Source organism: Acinonyx jubatus, chromosome F2 (assembly GCF_027475565.1).
Source record: "Acinonyx jubatus isolate Ajub_Pintada_27869175 chromosome F2, VMU_Ajub_asm_v1.0, whole genome shotgun sequence".
Taxonomy (NCBI): Eukaryota; Metazoa; Chordata; class Mammalia; order Carnivora; family Felidae; genus Acinonyx; species Acinonyx jubatus.
Genome location: NC_069394.1, coordinates 73917528 through 73938635, shown reverse-complemented (window position 1 = coordinate 73938635; position 21108 = coordinate 73917528). Strand labels below are relative to the sequence as shown.

The 21108-nt window shown below is 44.2% G+C and overlaps 2 protein-coding genes across 6 annotated transcripts in view; one reads left to right on the top strand and one right to left on the bottom strand.

Moving 5' to 3' along the window:
• PLAG1 (PLAG1 zinc finger) overlaps positions 1-4901 on the bottom strand; it is a 51500-nt gene extending 46599 nt beyond the window's left edge. For 3 of the 5 annotated variants that reach the window (XM_053208179.1, XM_027042893.2, XM_027042892.2), the window contains exon 1: positions 4692-4901. The gene's annotated coding sequence lies outside the window, so the exon portion shown is untranslated. The remainder of the gene's footprint in view (positions 1-4691) is intronic. The other 2 variants (XM_053208181.1, XM_027042896.2) reach the window with 1 other exon arrangement.
• A 409-nt stretch (positions 4902-5310) lies between these two features.
• Positions 5311-12803, top strand: CHCHD7 (coiled-coil-helix-coiled-coil-helix domain containing 7). The gene is made up of 4 exons (XM_015080699.3): positions 5311-5410; positions 8510-8579; positions 10048-10146; positions 11493-12803. Exons 2-4 carry the CDS (start codon positions 8526-8528, stop codon positions 11595-11597), a joined length of 258 nt encoding a protein of 85 aa, XP_014936185.1. The 5' UTR covers positions 5311-5410; positions 8510-8525; the 3' UTR covers positions 11598-12803.
• Positions 12804-21108: the final 8305 nt, after the last annotated feature.

The window sequence follows — 21108 nt, the reverse complement described above, 5'->3', positions numbered from 1 at the left end:
GGCACTGAAATAAACGCAAGAAGTAAAAATTAGTTACCTCCAAAGTGGTCTTATCGTAAAACGGAAAAGAATTCCCACACACGAATTCTAAAATCATAGTTCACTTTGCAGTTTATCAATCCAATGTACCCTGCCCTCACATTTAACTTACTTGTAAATACTTTTCCAAGGCTACCTAAACACTAACTAATTGGTTAAATATGCTGCCTGCATTAATTCCTCTTAAAATTAAAGAAATTAAAAGTCCACTTTTGTTTTTTTGCAGTGGCTGATACATATTCCAAGTATTTGATGTTTCAGAAAAGGTGCTTATCAGGTTCTTAAAACATTTAAAACATGGCTCAAAGGACAATTTATAACCCTTTTACCTTTAACATATTCACTATCTTGGATTTTGTTGTACACATTCAGTTGTTTTTCCTTCTTCTGAAACTCTTCCCTTACTCAAATAACTAAAGAATCTACGATATTATCAATACAAAGAGAAAAAATTTATATTTATTTCCTATACATTTGGAAACACACAAAAAAAGAAAAAGTAATCCAGGCAGTGTAAGTAAACTCATTCAGTGAAACTTTTTTCTTGGGTTTGTGTGTGTGTGTGGATGAATGTGTGTGTAACAGGTAATTTTTTATATATTTTAATTTTCCAAAAAAAAAAAAAACAGGATTCTAAATAAAGAATATTAAAACATTCCTAGAAGGAACCAATATTTTGATTACACAGTTCAAGAGGCAAATGATTATTGAAACAAAACTTAAAAGACAGCTAGCTATAGATATAGGTTTCAGATATTTGGCTTTTCAAATGTCAAAGACAGGAGCATTACATTTCATTTAGCAAACAACAATTTAATCCTCAGAAAGGAAAATTTCCAGAATACCAATCAAAATGTATACAATTGTGTTAAAAATGAGGAAAAAATTCCCACTTTCGTAGGGTATTAAAACACAAAGAGTATCCTTAAAACTTTTTAAACTATTTTGATAAAAGCAAATTCACTATTTAGCTGTAAGACATCTGTTTACTAAAATATTTTTGTTATAATAAATATACAGATACAGAATTTTGTCAGTATTAGCTCATATTTATAAATTATCTTCCACAGTGCTAAATTCCTTATAGAATTTCAAATAGCAGAATTAGGCATATAAATTTCAAGTAAGAATCTCAAACTAGGAGGTTTCTCTAATTCTAACTGAAATAAAGAGTTTGAGTATACACTATCCTTAGATTATTTCTGTAAATTTGTATAATTTAGTAGTAGCTTCAGAAAAAGTATGTTCAACAGGTAGTGTATCTAAGACATTTAAAAAGCTCAATACAACCAATTCAAATTAGATATTATGCTGTGTCCTATCCAAATAAGACTCTCTAAGGAATTACAGATTTTTATACTTTGTACACTCTCAGTGCATCTTCTAATTCAGTTAAGTAGCTAGCTGTGTAAAACCCAAACACAAAGAAAGTTTTATACCACCCTTTGTGGGAAAGGGGAAAAAAAAAATCACAATACCAGCACTTTTATTTAGGTTGACAACTCACTAATCATAACTTGAAGTGTCCAAACAAACTGAATAACTCAATAGTCTAATGCAAGTGGCAGAAATACTTTTCCTTCACTTTTACAGAAACTGAATTTAATGATATTACTATCTAGTTTATCAAAGTGGCAAGCATTCAAGATGTAAAGGTCTCCTTTATTTTAAACACATAGCCTAACCCTGACTACTTATAGTTAATGGAACTGTCCCCAGCCAAAATACAATGAAAATGTAAAATGTATTTCAAAGGTTCTATAAATATTAATGGTGTTCTGAAACCCCTGGACAGATGATTATTTTGGGGAAGGGGAAATTACTCTTTCCCATTGATAGTTTAATCACTTTCCAATCAGTTTTGATTTTACAGTGGTTCTTGGGAATAATTTTTAATGAGTTCTTAGAAAGTTATAATTGCTTCCAAAATCAGAAACCACAAGATGATGTACTCAAACACTACACCGATGTAATGCTGTTAGGGAGGTATTTACAGAAAGGTGCAGATAGGGGCTCAGCTGTGAACACACGTTAACATACAATGGGCTTCAAAACAATAATCTGTACAGTATGGAAGGAAAAAGTATTCTGTATAAGAAGTCTAAAAATCCAGCTCTAATTTTAATCCATTGCTATAACTCATAAAAAAACAAAAGAAAATAGGCATTTATTTCAGAACTCCATATACCTGTGGAAAACAGAGCCCAAGTAAATTCTCTCCGAGAGTAACCTTAATCTCAAATAGAGCACAGCTGACAATGGACACATTTTAATTTTTGAAAATACTGTGAACATGTAAACCATTAGAGTCAATAGTAGTTTATGATCAGTAAACATTTCCTGGCAAATAACACAAATAAATTCAACTGAAAAGATGCAGACTGACAGGTCTCAGGATTTTAAAACCTTTTAATTTCAAAGTAGCAGAGTTCCAGCACATGTATAGGATGGGCTTTAAAAATGGGTCTACGTAAACTTTTCCATGGTGTTGGTGGATGTGCTTTTTTTTTCCCTTAAAGAAATGCCTACTGCTTACAGTGTAAAAGAATCTCCACCACTCTGTCTGCAGTTTTCAACCAGAAGTCCTCAATGTACCTTAAGCCAAATTGAATATTAGGTATTTTACAGCTTTTACAAAATGGCTGTAAAATCACATTATGGGCATACACAGCTCTTTGATCTTGCTGCACAGAATTCATAACTGTTCAATAATGCTATACCATTACACCACACACCTTAAACTATTTCCATTTTTCCACAAATCCTTCCAAAACCAGCTTCCAAAGCAAAGAAATGTAACATGAAAAGTTCCTGGGAGGCTTGTTACACAAAAGAACAGCTTGGATACAAACTAATCTACACAATGTCCATCTTCTGGTGAGCCTGTTTATCCCTCCTTTCCCTCCATCACTCCTAAAGGTGGCTGCACTGGAGTAGTGGAAAGAGAAGGCTCTTCCCTCACCACACCCTCCCAGCACCTCTGCTTTTGGTCCTCAGACAGGGATTCTGTGTAGGTGATGAAAATCACAAGAAAAGAGAAGCTGTCCCTTTAAAATGCCCTGCTCTGTCCCATATCCCACGTGGAACCAACATCAGCAGCACTTTCCCATTAACTTCAATGTGATGCAAGAGGCACCATCCTTTTATATACGTAAAACCAGAAAACTTCAGCTTAATATTCTTTACTAAGGATGAACAGGTGAAGCAAACGGGTCAGGAAGGGAGAAACCAAGCAACTCCCCACCCCTCCCCAAAAGGTGCTCCAGTCTTGCACTCCAGTCTCTCTGTGCAACATCACCTCTCTACCCCTCCTCTGTAGAGCCCAGATTAAAGAAAGGAGGGAGCCACTAACAAAACCTGAAACATAAATGCGACGAAAATGCAATCTAAAGCCGGAAAGGTTTATTCTTCCAATCACACGTATTAACTCTATTAAGAAAATGGCATCACTTTTTTTTTCCACCAAAAAAAACCACCCACCCCGCAAAGATCATTAAAAGAGAGTTATAAAATAGCAAATATAGTGTTTATCTTATCTCAGATCAGTCCACATTACCAATAAGTTTAGCAGTTTCTGCACTACCACCTCCCCCCTCCCTCCCCCTCCTTCTCTTGCATCGGATTTTCACGTTTTCTCATTGTCGGTTGAGTTATAAAAGGCTTTTGCCCTTCGAAAGTTTTAAAAAATAAATAAATATTAACTCCTTGGTCCCTGCAAAGTCAAAATGGACTTCAGGGGAAAGGCGGTTCATACTTTTACCTTTAGCGAGAAAAGGGGGAGCATCCCGGATTTTTAGGGATTTTTTGCGATTTTTAAAAAATTTTTATTTGGTTATATGCCTGAGTTCTCCCTCCATTTTGGTTGTTTATGATACTGACAACAAGCTGTCCCTGCTCTGTGCAGATCTCCTGCTTTCATTTAGCACCCCCTCCCCCTACCCCCCCCTCGCAGCCACACATCCAGGGCTCACACCTCCCCGCAGACCCCGCACCCCGACCCCGACTCGCCCACCTGAGGAAAGGGCAAAAACAAATTCATTTCTCCAAAAAAGAAAAACCTCTTTTGAAAAAGGGGCAAAGTTACCCCAAGTCACTCAAAGTGCCCCCCAAATATTGCCGACTGCGGGTTTCCGCCAGGCCCTTTGGGAAGCGACCTTCCCCCGGGATGTTTTGGTGGAAAATGCGGAGAGTTTACTCTCAAAACTGAATTTATATTAATTTTTCCCTTATTTTTCGGGTCTCTAATGTCTTCCGCTCTCGCTGCTGCCGCTGCCGCTGTCACAATATTCACAGCACCAGAGAGGAGGAGGAGGAGGAGGAGGAGGAAAACTTTTCAAACTTTCCAGACCCTGAATAAAGGGTTTTTTTTTTTTCCCACCGACCTCACCTTTGGGTCTCCAGCCGCATCGCCCCCTGCCCTGTCAGAAGCGACTTCGGGAGTCCTCACACCCCCGCTTAATTATTTTATTTTATTTTTTATTATTATTTTTCTCTCTGGGGTCCTGAGCAGGGGCTGAGAGTAGCACAAACTTTTCCTCCTCCTGCCGCCGCCGCTGCTCCTCTGCCCCCTCGGCTAGTCCCATAATTTAAATAACCCTGATATTTCTCCCGCTAAACGCCTCTCCGCCGCCCCGGACCCCGGGAGAACTCACCGCGGGGCTTTAACATCCTCCCTCCGGCCCGTCCGCCGCCTTTACACCGCCCGCGGAATTTCTAATAATTTTTTTCTCATATTTCGGGCTGGACGCGGCGGGCCTGGAAATTGTTTCCTTACGCCTCTTTCCAGCAGCCATTGTAGTGTATGCGCTGCCCCTGCAGCCCAACTTGCAGCTGCCGCTGCCGCCGCTGCCGCCGCCGCCGCCGACGTCGCGCCCACCGCCGCCTCCCCCGGCTAGCTCGGCCGCCACCCCCGCCTCCCGCCGGCCCGCCCCCGGTCCCCGCCCGCCGCTGTGCCCGCCCCCCGCGCGCGCTCCGCCCCGGAGCCGGCCACTAGGCGCCGCCGCCGCCAGGGACGGGCCCGCCGATTGGGCGGCGGTGCCGCCTGTCAAGCCGAAGTGTTAAGAGGCGGGCCTCGGCCCGGGGGGCGTGGCGGGGCGGGGGAAAGGGGCGGCACCGCGGGCTCCGCCCCGCCCACTCCTCCCGCCTGGGCCCTCCTCCCGCCGGCTGGGGGCGGGGCGAGACCCGCCCGCCCCCGCCCGGCAGGGCCCGGCTCGGCTGTCAGTCTGGCGGCGGCGCGCGTCGATTGGGCCGGCGGCCGCCGGGGAGCGGGGGCAGCACGTTGGGATGCGCGCTACTTAAGGTCCAGCTGCGTGAGCCATTGACGTGTTTGGAGCTGGAGACGGCCTGGGCGCTGGTGAAGCGGCGGCCCGAGGTGAGTGGTCCCCCGCCCCTCCTTCCGCGGCGGCTGCAGGGATGCAAGAAGAGAGGGGTGCACCTGGGCCACCGCGGGGCCCGAATCCACTCCTTCGGTGTGAAGCCCCTACCACCAGGCCTTGCCTCAGCGCGGGCCCCTTCCTGTCCTTCTTTCTCCCCACGATTTGGGTTTATCCGGGCTGGGGACGAGGAAGGTGACCCTCGGCCTGCCTGGGCACCCCTAGCTCTTTCTTCACTCTGTTTCTCGGCCTTTGGGGCGTCATTGCCTACCCCCACGTCCAATTTCCTGCCTTTTCCTTTCCCCCTGCCCCACTCGGCTCCATCCAAGGTCAAAGCAAGGTGTGTTCACCTGTGCCCGTCGTCCACCGTTAAACCGACAGGCAGCATCGCGGAAGGCAGCGAGGCCGCGGACTCGCAGCCAGTTTCTCCATTCGACTTCCCCGCTCCGCCCCGCTATGCCATGCTGACTTCCTGACCCTGCCTTTCTGCACCCAGCAGTGGGTTAAGGGCTTTGGGCTCTGGCATAACGTGTTTCAGCTTCCTGCTAGTTGCATCTGAGTTGTATCAGACCCACAGACCTTGCCTGGGCTCTGACCAGCATGTGGGCATGGACGTGTTCCCTATCGTTCCCTTTCCCTTGCCTTTCAAAGCTAGTTGGGGAGTGGGGATGTGAACTGGATGGGAAATCAAGACATATATATGTATATGTATTTTTTACAGTTTGCCTTTTGGAGAGATTTTTAGAGTTATTCCTCCAATGTGCTGTGCTTTTGTGACCCCTCCCTCAAATCTTTGGTTTTCTTTCTGTCTGTCCTCTGCAAGAAGAACTTGCTTTGTAATATTTGCTTCGTGCCTTCAGAAAGTAAGCAGATAAGCCCTCTCTAGCGGAACACTCGATCTTCCCTTTAGCCCTTTTCCTCACTGTAAATTGACATTTCCTCTTCATTTCCAGTGATACTTGAGGATTCATGCAAAGAAAGTGACATTTAGAAATCCAAACTTACTTTGACTTGTGTTTAGAATCCGGAAGAGAAAGGAAATGAAATGTGAATAACTTCATGCTGCAAACCTGATTTTGTGTATATGTGATGTTACCCAGGTGTTATTTTTATCAAAGAATTCTTGATTGGTGATGATTTTAAAATGCAGTGCAAGTGCAGTTTCATGTAAGGCATGCAACCTGAATTTTGCCCCAAGCTGATCGTTGTTGAGATGATATATAAGGAGTATGAACAGCTAAGCAGAGTTCTGTATTCTCACGTCATAGGATGGATGTTAAAAAAAAAGGATGTGAGTTTATTTAGTATCGTTATCTCTTCGTAAGAAGTCAAGCCTGCAAAAGAATCATATTCAGGAGAGGAAGAAGCTTCTAGATACAATTGAACAGCATCTTGAAATTCCTTTTTACCTCGATGTTTCTGTTAGTTAAGGTATATTCATGTATTGTTTTTAAGTTTATTTTGAGAGAGAGAGAGAACGTGTGTGAACAGGGGAGGGGCAGAGAGAGAGGGAGAGAGAACGTCCCAAGCCAGCTTTGCACCATCAGCATAGAGGCCAGTTCGGGGCTCAGTCTCATGAACCTGTGAGATCAAGACCTGAGCCGAAATCAAGAGTCAGATGCTTAACTGGCTGAGCCACCCAGGCACCCCTAAGTATATTCATGTATTGATCAATGAAAATCATAAAATGAAATAATTTCTTAGAGGATTCCTAAAATCTAAAGGATCCTGGAATAACTAAACTCTTTTCCACCCTTCTTTGTAAAGATTAATCTCCTTTAGCCTGGACATCCTGGTCTCTGAACTAGGTAACCCTTGACTGCAAATGCCTCCATTTTTTAGGAACTTACGGGGTTTGATTGATTTTCCTGAGTGTCCCTTATTTCTTTTAACATGACAGATATTTTTTTGATGGTGTCGTCCAGAGCCAGAAAAGTAGAAACCCTTTCATACAAAATTTCTGACCTTTGGTCAAATTGACTGATGGCGGTTCTTTGCTGGGCGGTGTTTTGTATGTCATAGTGCATCGTTGCTTGTTTCTCCTTAAATCTTTAGGTGGAAGATGATTAAGCTAGAGCAGGATTCAAGAGCAGGTTAACTCAGCCTCTTAAACTTAGTGCAGAACATTTAAAAATATTTGTGGGTGGCTCATCAATAGAATATCGATGTATTAAAACAAAAAAAGCCACTTTGAAATAATTAACAGTGTGTTGACTGTTGTTGGTTTTTTTTCAACATTTTCTCTTTTAGTTCCTTTCTATGACATGTCCTCGAAGATGATAGACATACCAATTTGGGTTACACTCCATTAGAGAGAGCAGTTGTCCCAGAGTATAGATGACATGCCTATTATGGAAGTACTCTGTGACTTGATAGAATCATCATCGGTTGGCTCTTAGGGAACTGTGATCAATCTTTAATCGATAAAGACTTGTGCAGAGCTGTATGTGTAAGGCTTGAGTCGGAAGATTAATGAACCACGGTAACATTCTGTGACTTCCTTTAAACCAAGGGAAGTATCCGTTAAATAGAAGACGCCCCTGGAAGTAAAGCTTTAGTTTTTCTTTTTTAACTTTTCGAAATGTAGCTGAGCCGTCACTTTGTTCTTTTGGTATGTTGGCCAACCTTGGTGCTGGTTACAGAGTACATACTCTGAGTTTAGTTAACAAATGTTTTTGCTAAAGTTGGGTTGTCTTAATGACTCCACACTCATTTTATATGCTGATCGATGTACAATAAGGAAGTAATTGTTAGAATGCACGCTGTATTCTCAGGTTTTGTTAGGACATTTCACAGCTTCACGTTTGGAAATAAAGATAAACTAAAACTGAATTATAGCTGAACTGTCCTCTTGGGCATTATGATCAACTTGCAGCGGGCGAATTTAGATATGGCCCTTGTGCTGAGGCACCATGGCAGTGCAAAGGAAAAACACGTCCAAATGTTTATTCTCAGAATACAGAGGCCATATGAAGTTCCTTACTCGATAATCATTACGCCAAAATTAATTTTTCAAGTACTCGTGGGTCCAATGAGATGTATTGATTTATTTTTCTCTCATTTGCCATGTAACTCTTTTCTCCAATGTCTGCCTGCAGTCAGAAACCCGTGAGGATGCCTATGGCAGCACGGCGGCTGAGAGATCCAGACATAAACCCTTGCTTGTCGGTGAGGTGGTTTGCTTTTAATTTTCATGAGGTTAAGTTGGAAAAACAGGCTTGTTCTGCTTTTGTGGGTATCTGTTTTCTGCGGTTCTTGAATAAAGTTATTTCAATACAAAAAAGATTCCTGGCCAGCGTATCCTTATTTCACTAGAACATTTTTAGGTGTTCATAATTTAGCTGACAAAGATTCACCTCTTCTGAGTTTACCGTTGCTTGTATAACGTGCAAGCATTTAGCTGTCGCTGAAACTCCAGACAGGCATAGGTTAACAGCAAGGAAAATCTTTGGTCCAGAAATGGAAAGTTGCAAACTATGTTTTTAAACTGCCACTGAAATTTATGTTTTAATAGCAATAATTTCATCATGTCCGTGAGACAGCCTGGCTGAGAATAAGGGCCTATAATAGAATGTGCCCATTTAAAGCCTAAAGATTTCCACAAAGGTTATCATATAAGCAAAACGTTTTGTTGTAATAATGTTTTATTCGCATGTATGTGGTGTGACCAGCAATACTGACTTGTGGCTTTGTTACCCTGGGATAACGCAGTCTCCTATGACTGGTGCTATTCCCTGATCCTATATACATTTTTCAAATATACACACTCGTTAAATATTTGGCGTAGAAATTTAGCTTTGCTTCGTGTATCAGATCTGTTTTCAACAGCTTTATTCAGTCTGTCTAGATAGACTGTGTTTCTTAGAGCTGTGCAGCAAATTACCTACCCCTTTAGTTAACGCTTTCCTTTCGATGACCTCTCAGAATCCTACTTTTCACTTTGAAGTTTGTTATCCAATCTACTTCCGGTTTAGACAGCTTAATTTTAATTCCCAAATGACTGCTACTCTCCTTTGAACTCACAGCCCTGTGTTGCTCATGTAGGTTTTGAAGTGATATTAATGATATCTATTAAAACGGCATACATAATAGTATACGTACTTGCGTAATGCAGTGAGCGATAGCCAAAAATACATCGCGATGAGTGGTGGTAATTTAAGTTGCCTTGATGTAGACCAGTTATTAGTGACTTACTTGGGCTCTCGAAACCAGCTTAACATCAAACAGCCAAGTCAAAGCTGGAAAACAGGACAGCTGCACTTGGAACTGGGAGACTGGGTTTTGACTCTATGCTGCGCAGTAGTGATTTCGAGCACATTGCACCTTGCCTTAGCTTCTTTGTTAAACACTCACTGGGGTAAATGATCTCAGTCAGTGCTCCGGCTCAAGTTCCTGTGATCAGATATTCAGAAAACTGACCCAGACTATGAAAAGGAAGATGTCTGCTCTGAGCAGAATGAGTACTGGGATAGTCGGAAAGATAATTCAGTGTTTGTTCATGACGCGTTCGTTAAAATGAACAGAAAGGAACGAGTTCATGTTACCTGCTTTGGGGGGGAAGGAGCCTCAGAAGTTTGGGATTTTTTTTTTTAGATCCCATTCCACCCCTAAATGATGCCTATCTTACATATTTAAGGAATCTGATGCTTCTACCAGATGTATGGATGAAAATAACTATGACAGGGAAAAGTGTTCCACTTACTTCCTGAAGTACAAAAACTGCCGGAAATTCTGGGTAAGCCGAGCTCGGTCAGCTTTGTGTTAAAACTCCTCTCTAAGGCGTGAAATTGAAGCCCAAACTTAGTCAGTACCCACAGTCTTTTCTTAGTGATGACTGGGGAAACTTAACTTTGGCTGTATCCTGTGTGCACCCTAAAGGATCCTTGAGAGCTCTTAACTGGCCACCTCCTCCTCCTACTCCATCCAGGCAATAACAACGCAGTTCTGACTTAGGTGGGTCTTCCTATGCATGTAAGATCTGCAGCCCTAAAACAATAAGCTTGTTACAATTTCACTTTTCCTGGAGAGGAGCAGACTGGATAACTTGTTCTGTCGTAACACAGACTTCAGCTGCCACACTGTCCCTCAGGGTGAGCAGCCATGGCTGGGACGATGGTGACACCTGCAGCGAGCACAGCCATAGTGAGTCGGGCACCACTGGCTCATCCTTTGAGGAGCTGGAGCTGGAAGGCGAGGGACCCCTGGGATTGCCAAGGCTGAGCCCCGAGGCTGAACCCCTAGGGACTGTCAAGTGGCCCCGGAAACCTAGTACCCCCTGAGAAGGGTGAGGAGGTAACCCTAGGCTCATACCTTCCTGGGGTGCAATCGCTAAGGAACTGAACAGACTCTCCAGCCCTCTTCTTCCTTGACCTCTCTGGCCCAGGCTGGGGCCTGGGCCTCAGGGGGAACTGACTTCCAGTAACCCTGGGCTCTAGCTGAGCCTTCTTACCACACCTGTGGCTTCCAGGGCCAAAGGAGCCAGGGACTGTATTCTGCACCCAGACCCCGGGGCTACCGCCCCTCTGACATCTTTTTTCAGAATCACATTGGAGCTTCCAGGACCAGAATAAAGCAAATGATTTTCTTGTTTCACCAGAGGGTGGGGTGGGGTGGGGGGGTAAGGCTTCCATTTCTGCCTTCTCCTTTCCCACCACCACCCATGGTAGTTAAAATGCCCCCCTTTTTCTTGAGACATCGGTATATGATTTCTTTTTCTCTGAGCCCTGGATCCAGCTACTTCCTTTCCCTCTTTTGAATTAACTGTTGGTTTCATTTAGCAATCACTTAGTAGGTCCTCTTGATGGACTGGATTCCTGTGCTCTCGTACTTAAACAGTATATTCCCAGCCCAGTTACTGTCAATGGATTCCTATGAGAATAATCACTTCTATTTAATTGTTAATAGCTTGAAAATACTGTCCGAAGAATGAGAATTAGTTTTTTGGTTTTTCTTTACACTTGGTTTTTAGAATTTCCCTTATGAGGACGTAATAACCAATTACTGGCAAATGATTAGCATTTAATATGTGTCTGATTTTGGTTTCTTCTTCTTTCTTTTTTTTTTTTTTTAACCTACGTGCAGAATTCTGTCATGATCCAGAGAAGACAGAACGGAGTGCAGCCGTCTATGCCTACAGCAGCAGAACGAGACGAGATCTTGGGGGTGATGGGAAAGATGCCCTACTGACTGTTTGCATTAAAATTGTTTATTTAACTTAGAAGCAGATGAATATTTTTAATAAACGGTGACTGTGACCTTTGAACACCTTTCGAGCCTTACGCAGACAGATCTCCAACTCTACAAGGGGAGACAAAGTTAAGTTAGCCCCGTGTCCTCTGTGTTTGCGCTCAGTGCCATGATGGTGGTCCGCCGCGGCTGGCTGTGCCGTGCCGCGGAGTTCGCGTTACTTCCTGAAGGTAAGGGAGCATTAGGAAAGGTGACATGAGGAGTCCCGCTTTTCTGCGGGTAACGGGCACAGAGGACAAGGAAAGACTTTGCGGCAGCGCAAGGAAGGTGGTGTTTCCAAGGATGGGAAATGACGTGCGCGGCAACGCGATGGGAGGAAAGCTCGAGCTGGGTCTGGAGAGTGGTCTGTAGACTGTACCACCAAGAGTACGAGGTGGCGGTGGAGAGGCGGACAGAAGCCCGGGAAGGTGAGTTCAGGGTGGCTGGGTGGCGGGCCTCAAATCTCGGGCTCAGTGCAAAGCAAGACCCCGACCCTCGCTTCACTCCCTTACCTCTGTTTAAATAAGGTTAGTATGTTGACTAGGCGGGGAAGCAGGGGTGCGGGGGGGTTGTCTTAGACAAATGGCAGGCCCAAGAACTGGTTTTCTTTTCTTTCCGTAAGGGGAGGCTTCAAGGATTCCGTGACTGAAATCCACACGTATTGGATAACCTTCTGAAGGGATAGTATTCTTGAAGCGCAGTCATGGGAAAAAGATGATTCTCTTCGAAGTGGGATTTCTCTTTGCAGGAAGAGATGGGTAGGAAGGATACAGGGGTTCATAGGTGAACGCACTGGGATGAGACTAGAGCCCCACTGCGTTTTCTGCCGTAAACACAACAGCATTCAGTGTGGTGATGGGGGCAAGTCGTGTGGCAACTCTCATACCCACCAGCTATTTAAATCCAGTTTGTCTCATTTACAGAACAGTTTTATAACATATATTATTTAATAATATTTAATGTATACAAAAAAATCAATGAAAACAGCTTGTGTCCCTTCTCTTTATCTGGCGCTGGGTCAAGAGTATTATTTTAAAGGCTGCTGACCATAAACTATCCATCTCGTTGGTCTTTGTCCAAAACCCAGGTCAGATGTTTTTAAGCCATCTGACCCTGATTGTTAAATGTGATTCTGTTTGAATAAAAGATGGACTGTTTGAGAAATCCCTTGATTTGTATTGATTGCTCTAAAAATGATGGGTTGAAAAAGGACCCGACAAGACATTCATACATACTTGTGTGATCAGCATTTCAGTATTTTAAGCATGCTGTTTTAAGGGCTTGGAATGTTAATGTCCCCTCTTTAAATGTACATACCAACATCAACATTCATCCGGGAGCTGTTTGTCCCGGCCTCACTCTTTTTCTTTTCGTTTCTTCTTTAAATAGCAACTTTGTTGAGATACAGTTCATCTGCAGAAGTCATCTGTTTAAAGTGGAACTCTGATGGTTTTCAGTCATCACCACAATTAGTAGTAAATCACTTCACCCCAGAAAGAACACATTCTTCATTTCCTCCTCACACCTCCCTTTCCCCCCACCTTTCCGACACTTCAGCAACTGCCTTCTGCCTCTAGAATTGCCTATTCTGGTCATTTATATAAATGGAGCCCTGCCATGTGTGGTCTTTTGCGACTGGCCTCTTTCCCTTAGCCCGATGTCTTCAAGGCTCCTTCACGCAGCACGTATCAGCACCTCGTTCCTTTTTATTGCTGGATAACATTCCATGGTATGGATGTACCACGTTTTTTGTGATCCATTCATCAGTTGATGGGTATTTGGGTTGTCTCCATTTGGGGGCTATGATGAGTCCTGCTGTTTGTTGAACAGTGGGGTACAGTTCTTGGTGTGGGCATTCATTTCTTTTTGAATGTACACCTACCTTGGAGGTGAATGGCTAGGTCATATGCTAACTGTGTTTAACCATCTGAAGAACTGACCAACTATCTTCCAAAGTGGTAGCACCATTTTACAATGTACGAGAGTTCCAGTTTCTCCACATCCTTGTTAACACTTATTATCCGCCTTTGGTTACAGTCATCCTAGCGCGTGCGAGCTGGTATCAAGAGTGTGGTTTGGGTTTGCATTTCCCCGAAGGCTAGTGATGTGGAGCATCTTTTTATGTGCTTATTGGCCGGTCACGTATCTTCTTCGGAGAAATGTTCATTTAGATCCTTTGCCTATTTTTAAGTTGGGTGGTGTATCTTTATTACTGAATTGTGAGAGTTCTTTATAGGTGCTAAATCCAAGTCCCTTATCAGATACGTGGTTTACACATGTTTTCTCTGATTCTGTGGGTTGTATTTTTGCTTCATGATGTCCTTTGAAACAAAATTTAAAAAGATTTTTTTTCCTAATGTTTGTTTATTTTTGAGAGAGAGAGCAAGGAGGGGAGGGACAGAGAGAGAGGGAAACACAGAATGCGAAGCAGGCTCCAGGCTCCAAGCTGTTAGCACAGAGCCCGACGCGGGGCTCAGACTCACAAACCGCCAGATCACGACCTGAGCTGAAGTCGGCTGCTTCACGAACTGAGCCACGCAGGCGCTCCTGAAACCCAAAACTTTTAATTTTGATGAAGTCCAATTTAGTTTTTCTTTTGTTGCTTTTGGTGACATATCTAAGAAGGCGTTGCCTAACTCAAGGTCAAAGGAATTTGCATCTGTGTTTCCTCTAGGAGTGTTATAATTTTGCCTCTTATGTTTAGGTCTCTGATCCCTTTTGAGTTCATTTTTGTATGTGGTGTGAGGTAGGAGTCCACAACTTCATTGTTTTGCATGTCGCTGTCCAGGTCCCAGGACCTTTTATTGTAAACGCTGTGCTTTCTCCTGTTGAATTGTCTTGGCACTCCTACTGCAAATCGATTGTGTATGTCAGTCTATTTCTGGACTTGGAATCCTGTGCCATTGACCTGTATGTCTGTCTTTAGCCACACTGTCTTGATGACTATAGCTGTGCAGGAATGGCATAGTTCTTTGAGCGTGTATCTGAGCGTGTTCTATGAGGTACCATTGGTGACAAACTAATTGGGGACTTTTGACCAACAAATCCTTAATGTACGTAATCATAATATGGCTCCACTTAGGCAAGGTTGTTCGGTTCTAAGTTTGCCTTTAGTAATTCCCTAATCCCTTGTTTGCGTCTTTACACATACCCTGATAACTTCAGTATACTCTTCTTGGAACCAGATTGTGCAAGAACCTGTTGCACCACTTTGGAGGGGCAGAGTCCCAGGGGTTCATCACCCAGCTGTTACATTTGCCACTATTGTATTTCTCTTTCTCGAAGACACTACTCCAGGAGAAGCAAAGGTGATTAACCTGAGAAATCAATTGTATGGGGCTGTTTGTTGGTGTCTGGAGAAAATTTTCAAGTCAGACAAAGCTTTGATGTCAACTATCAACTAACAAAATATGTAGAAGGCGTTTTACCGTGTTCACGTGCCTCTCACCCTTGAGGGGGGGCGCATCTCATTGTAGATTATCCGTGTAATGGGTGAGCGTGGCACACGGTGTGTGTAGTATGTAAAAGAAATCCTCTTAAGAAGCACTTCCTACTTGAAAGCTCTTGGAGGATACAAGCAAGGTCATTCATGGTTATATATCCATAGTACCTGGCAAACTTCTAGTGTGTCTGAATGATCAACAGTTGTGTACCTGTTGGGAGGGGTGGCTTTTGAAGTCGAACACATTGAAGAAACGTGCTCGGACCATGCAAATGGGTACACGATATTCAAAGGTCCACACAATGCAAAAGGCATTACAGTGTAAATCTGCCCAGAAGCAGCCAACGTCAAAAAGTTTTCAATTTTTTTATTGCAGATACAGGCATATCTGTGTATGTGTTTGTTTTGCACAAAAGAAGCATCATAGGGCGGAAGCTGGAGGTACCTTGCTTTTTCCACTTAGTTATATAGTTTGGAATAATTCTCCACCAGTGATTATAGATCTGCCCCAGTTCTTTTTTCTTTTTTTCCATGTTTATTTATTTTTGAGAGAGAGACAGAGTACGGGCAGGGGAGGGGCAGAGAGAGAGGGAGACACAGCATCTGAAGCAGGTTCCAGGCTCCCAAGGAGGGGCTCGAACTCACAAACTGAGATCGTGACCTGAGCCGAAGTCAGATGCTTAACCGACTGAGCCACCCAGGCCCCTACTCCATTTCTTCCAATGGCTGCAGCTTTCCCTTGTGTAGTTACAGTGTCATTGAACCAGTCTCCCATTGATGGTTTTCTCTTAGAGACAGGGTTGCAACAAACATCTTTACATACGGCTCTTGGCTTGTTCTGTTCGAACTCTAGAATGCAGTTCTAAGAAGAAGTATTTCTAGGTTAAAGGCTTCTGCATTTTAAATCTTGTAGGTATTGACAAATCACCCTCCCTGGGGGAGCAGCCCAATTTCTACTCCCATGAACAAAGCCTGTGAGTGTTTCTTTCCTCACACCCTCAGTCCCACCGAGTGCTTTACAGCCCTTTCATCCTTACAACTGATGAGTGAAAAATGGAATGGAACGAGTGTATTTATTTCCTTTGCCCACTTTTGTTTTTTGTGGTTTTTTTTTTTTTTTTAGATATTTGGTGTGAATGATTTGGGGGCCTCTTGGGATAGTAAGGAATCTGCCTCTCTGCCATTTGTAACTTGTATATTTTGTCTTTTAACTTAGAATTGGATACCGTGTTTTACATTTTCATGTAATTAAATGGATCCATCTTTTTGTTTATGGTTTCTGGTGCTCAATAGATATTAAATGAGTCCAAGTACAAGTACTGTTATTACAGTTCAATTCTGCTTAACAAATATTTGCCTGTCATGTACAAAGTGCCAGGGCTAAAGGGGGTGGAGGAACCTGCATGAATAAGTCAACCATCTGGCCCCAAAGCACTTCACTGGGCTGTGTGGGAGAAGGAAGGGAGAACCACAGTAGGAATAAGAGGGTAAGTTCCTTAATAAACACACAGGGCCACGTGCATGCGGGGTATTCGGGGATTAGTCCTTACTGACTGAGGCCAGAGCATGTGAAGGGAAAAACATAGACGGGTAGAGTAGGTACCCATGAGGGGCCTCGAAGGCCCTACTTGAGACTTTAAACCTTATTCTGTACATAAAGGGAAGCTACGAACTGTGTTGAGTTGGACAGGGCCAAATCCAGTTTGCGTTTAGAAGAATAATTCTGGAGGTGCGGAGACGGGGTCTTACAATGATGCTGGATCACTGCAACCCCCCTCTCAACTGTTTTCCTCCGTAAATTCCTGCCTGACTCCCAGTTCCTTTTGCACACGGCAGCCAGGAGAGCCTTTCCAGAATGCAAAGACAGTAAGCCCCACTTCAACTTCCAAGTCCTGTCCATTGCCTCATGATAAATGTCCAGATTCCTTCCTTTGGTTTACAAGGTCCTCTGAGATCTGGGGACGTTTGTGAAGGGTGCTTGCAGGCTTGAGGAAGGTGGGAGCAAGTCTGCTTTTGGACATACAAGGCCAAGACTGTGTCCTCAAAGACCTTAGACTTCAGTGAGGGAGACAGGCAGGAAAAGGTCTGGCGATATCCTTTCCGCTGTCACATTCTACATTGGCCGACCACGCCCCATTTTCTCACCCTGAACAGCCGTCCCTCAAGGGCTGCAGTTGAATGCTGCCTTCAGGTTCAGCTCGCATGTGTTGTCTCCAGTACCACCAGTCAGAATTAATGTCATCTCTTCATCCTCCTCCCATCTCTGCAGTGACACTCACCGCGTATTCCCCGGGGAGCTGCGTACACAATCCGATGTAAAATTAGGCAATTAAAGTTGCCCACACGTTCTATTAATGTCTCACCTTCTGTTTTTATTTTGCAGAATAAGAAAATGAGAACCGGCACTTGGCGTCAAATGCTTTATTCTGCAAAGGAGCTAAAAAGAGGTGGGCTTGGGGCACCTCTGGCTGGCTCAGGTCATGATCTCATGGTTTGTGGGTCCAAGCCCCGCGTCGGGCTCTGCTGACAGCTCAAGGGCCCGGAGCCGGCTTCCGATTCTGCGTCTCCCTCTCTCTCTGCCCCTCCCCCCACTCACACTCTGTCTCTCTCTCTCTCTCTCTCTCTCTCTCAAAAATAAACATTAAAAAAGATTGAAAAAGAGGTGGGCTTGATCTGCCTTTCAGCTACAAACACTGGACCGTTTTCATTAGCAGGTCTAATATCACCAGTGGCCTCTCGCCTTCAGACCCCGCAAGGCTGCTGCCCGTCTTTCAGGGTGCTGGGCCTTTCGTCTGTCACCTGGGTGGAAGCTCTTGCACCCCGAAATGCAAAGGCTCGTATGCTTCTGGAAGGATGTAAAAGTGAATGAGAAAGTTGAATTGAATAAGCACCTGTTTTCCTCCAGGAAGACTTGTAAATTACATCTAAAAATCTGTCCGTCTACCAAAACTCCAGGGGCTCGATTTTTGTTTCTTTTATCATGACGTTTAGAGCCCTTAAATAAATGGGCTTGGGATCAACTCAGATTCCTCCACCAATACTGGTAGCTCTCCAGAGAAAGAAAAAGAAAGTAAGGGTCATTTCACAGCATCTCATTGGCAGGATTCGGGAAAGTGGGCCGATTTCAGGGAAGTGTAGGCAGGGGTGGGGGGGAGGGCCTGACGAGGTTGATGAGGGGCTGAGAGAAAAGACGGGGTGATTCAAATGGCCATCCACTGGTATGGATGGCCAGTGAGCCCTGGAGAATAAAAAGATCAGTAATGATGAAAATAAAGTTTCTGATGCCAGAGCTTAACCCCAAAAATCCTGCTTAATACACAGCGGTAAAACATGACATGATTGGAAATCGTATGCGTCTGGGATCAAAATATCTGGATTTGCATTCTGCAAATATCTGCACTATTTGCCAGTGCAGTAAATAGCATCAGCCTTTAGAGCCTTTCCTACTGTGAATATTAGATTTTTAAAAATGCCTTACCTTTAAAAAAAATTTTTTTTAATTCTTTTTTAATGTTTTATTTATTTTTGAGACAGAGAGAGACAGAGCATGAGCAGGGGAGGGGCAGAGAGAGAGGGAGACACAGAATCCGAAGCAGGCTCCAGGCCTTGAGCTCTCAGCACACAGCCCGACATGGGGCTCGAATTCGCGAACTGTGAGATCATGACCTGAGCCGAAGTTGGGCCCTTAACCAACTGAGCAACCCAGGTGCCTCTAAAAAAATGTTTTTTAATGTTTATTTTTGAGAGGGAGACAGAGACAGTACAAGCAGGGGAGGGGCAGAGAGAGACGGAGACAGAATCCGAAGCAGGCTCCAGGCTCTGAGCTGTCAGCACAGAGCCTGATGCAGGGCTCGAACTCACGAAGCGTGAGATCATGACCTGAGCTGAAGTCGGACGCCCAACTCAGTTGACCGAGCCACCCAGATGCCCCAAAGTGCCCTATCTCATAGGTTGTTGTGAAGCCCACGGAAAGTTCCACATGTGTTGTGAATGTAGATATTAATATTTGAAACACATTTATAAAAAATAGATCCACTTAACTTATTTGTAATAAGTGAAAGCCTAGATTATTCTTGGTCTACTCTGGGAAAGCTATAATTTCAATTACTATAACCTTTTCACTCAATCCCCCCCACCCCCGGCAGGTCCTCCCTAAGATGCTCCCCAAACTCCGTCTGTGCTAGAAGTGATTACAAAAAGCCAAATTGTTGTTTTATTTCTCTCCTTCACGTTTACAGTTCCACAATAAAATCTGGCCCAGAATGTTCTCTCCCCATATTTTTTCTCTCATTCATGCCCTAACACTACCCTAGATGCTTCATATACTCCTGAAGGCTGCAATAAGCAAGAACAAGAAAATTCATTTCGGATGGACTGGAAATGTTTACTCAGTCACCCAGAAGAAAATATCCATCAGTATTCAGGGCGTGACATGCACAGATAAAGCTGACTCTTGGCTAGATTGTCCCTCTACCCACGAACAGGAGCCCTCTCCTTTCCCTCCCTTCAAAAACTGTCCCCCCTTCCCTTTAGGGATCGCCTCTAGCTCTTGTGACAGCCCGAAGACTTTGCGTGTCAGCTCTATCCCGCACTCTGAGTCCCCGGATCACTCCAGCCTCACACACAGCTTCCCCCTCTTCTACCTTCCCTGTGCCGTCTTGCTGCGAGCAGCTCCAGTTGACTGCCCACGATTATGTGTTGGTGCCTGTCGTTTCGTCCCTGCATCGTACACGTGGGTTGTGTCAATCACGTCCTGCACCGAACTGCAGAAACAGAGACAGTTATGCTCCTCGCGAGCGCAGCATCCTGCAATCTACAAGGTGTAGTCAGAAACACGGGCGGATCTAAACTGCCCCCCAACCCCGTGAAATCGGTGCTCTCCTTGGCTTGCAGACACGAGACAGACCCTTGCCGCTTAAGAAAACTTGCCTCCATCCACCGCCCCCACCACCCACTCCCATTTTCCCTGCGGTGGACTTTGCCTCCTCAGCGTCTTTCGTTTTCTTTGCGGCTCCTGACTGTGGCCATTATTCAGATTACTGTTCATTTCGCCATTTAGCACTTGCTGAATGTGCACACAAATAAAAGGCTTCTGTAGGGGATGGAAAAGTGAATGAGAAAATTTATACTCGAGGAGGAAATTTACAAATTAATCAGCATCACGGGCTGTATAGCGGATTCTCCGCGGAACCATTCATTGACTCGAAGGAGTCATTCAAAACGCTTGATTCCGTGCGCCCTGTCAGCCCTGTCTCCATTTTCTGCTCTTGAAGTAAGATGTGACATTAGTGAGAGATGACAGTGTTCTTTGTCGTGAAGTAGCAAGGGAGGGGGGCACGAAGGTCTGGGTGATCCGCAGAGTGGACTTTTCTCCGGGATGAAAAGGCTGGGTTTGTCATTTTGTTGTACCAAAGACCTTCCTGACCCCTACATAGGCTCCTTGAAGACTTGGAGAACCGTGGATTGGGGCGGGGGGTGTTTTGAATTTATAGTTCATAGACTTGTAAACTAGAGTGTCATCTTGTCTCTCTGTGTCTTTCATTTCAGATGTGTATGTCGTCTTGTAGAACAGCATTCCAAACCCTTGACAGCTTCTGTATGTAGTTCCCACTTTTGAAGAATGTCTTACACAACCTTAATGAACTACATTTCTTTACCTCTCAGGAAAACAAAACCAAACACTGACAACACAACAAAGCCCGGGCTGGTTAATTCTTCCGCAGTCCCGTTAACCATGGGGTCTACACCTCCAGGCCTTCACGGATCTTAGGACCCCTGGTATCTAGCACAAGGGTGTTTAGAGATAGTTATTAGGGTCACTTACCTCTACCTCTTTTTAAAAATCCTTTATTTATCATTTTGGTATGGGGGAGGGAAGACGTAAAAGGCTGCGGACAAGAAGGTACGGTATGGGATGTGTGCAGCTGGTGGGTGAAGGTGTGGGCTTTGCTTTGTCCTGCCTAGATTTATGACCTTACTTCTTTCTAAATATCCTAAGCTCTCCGAAGCCGTAGGCTTTGGACAAATTGC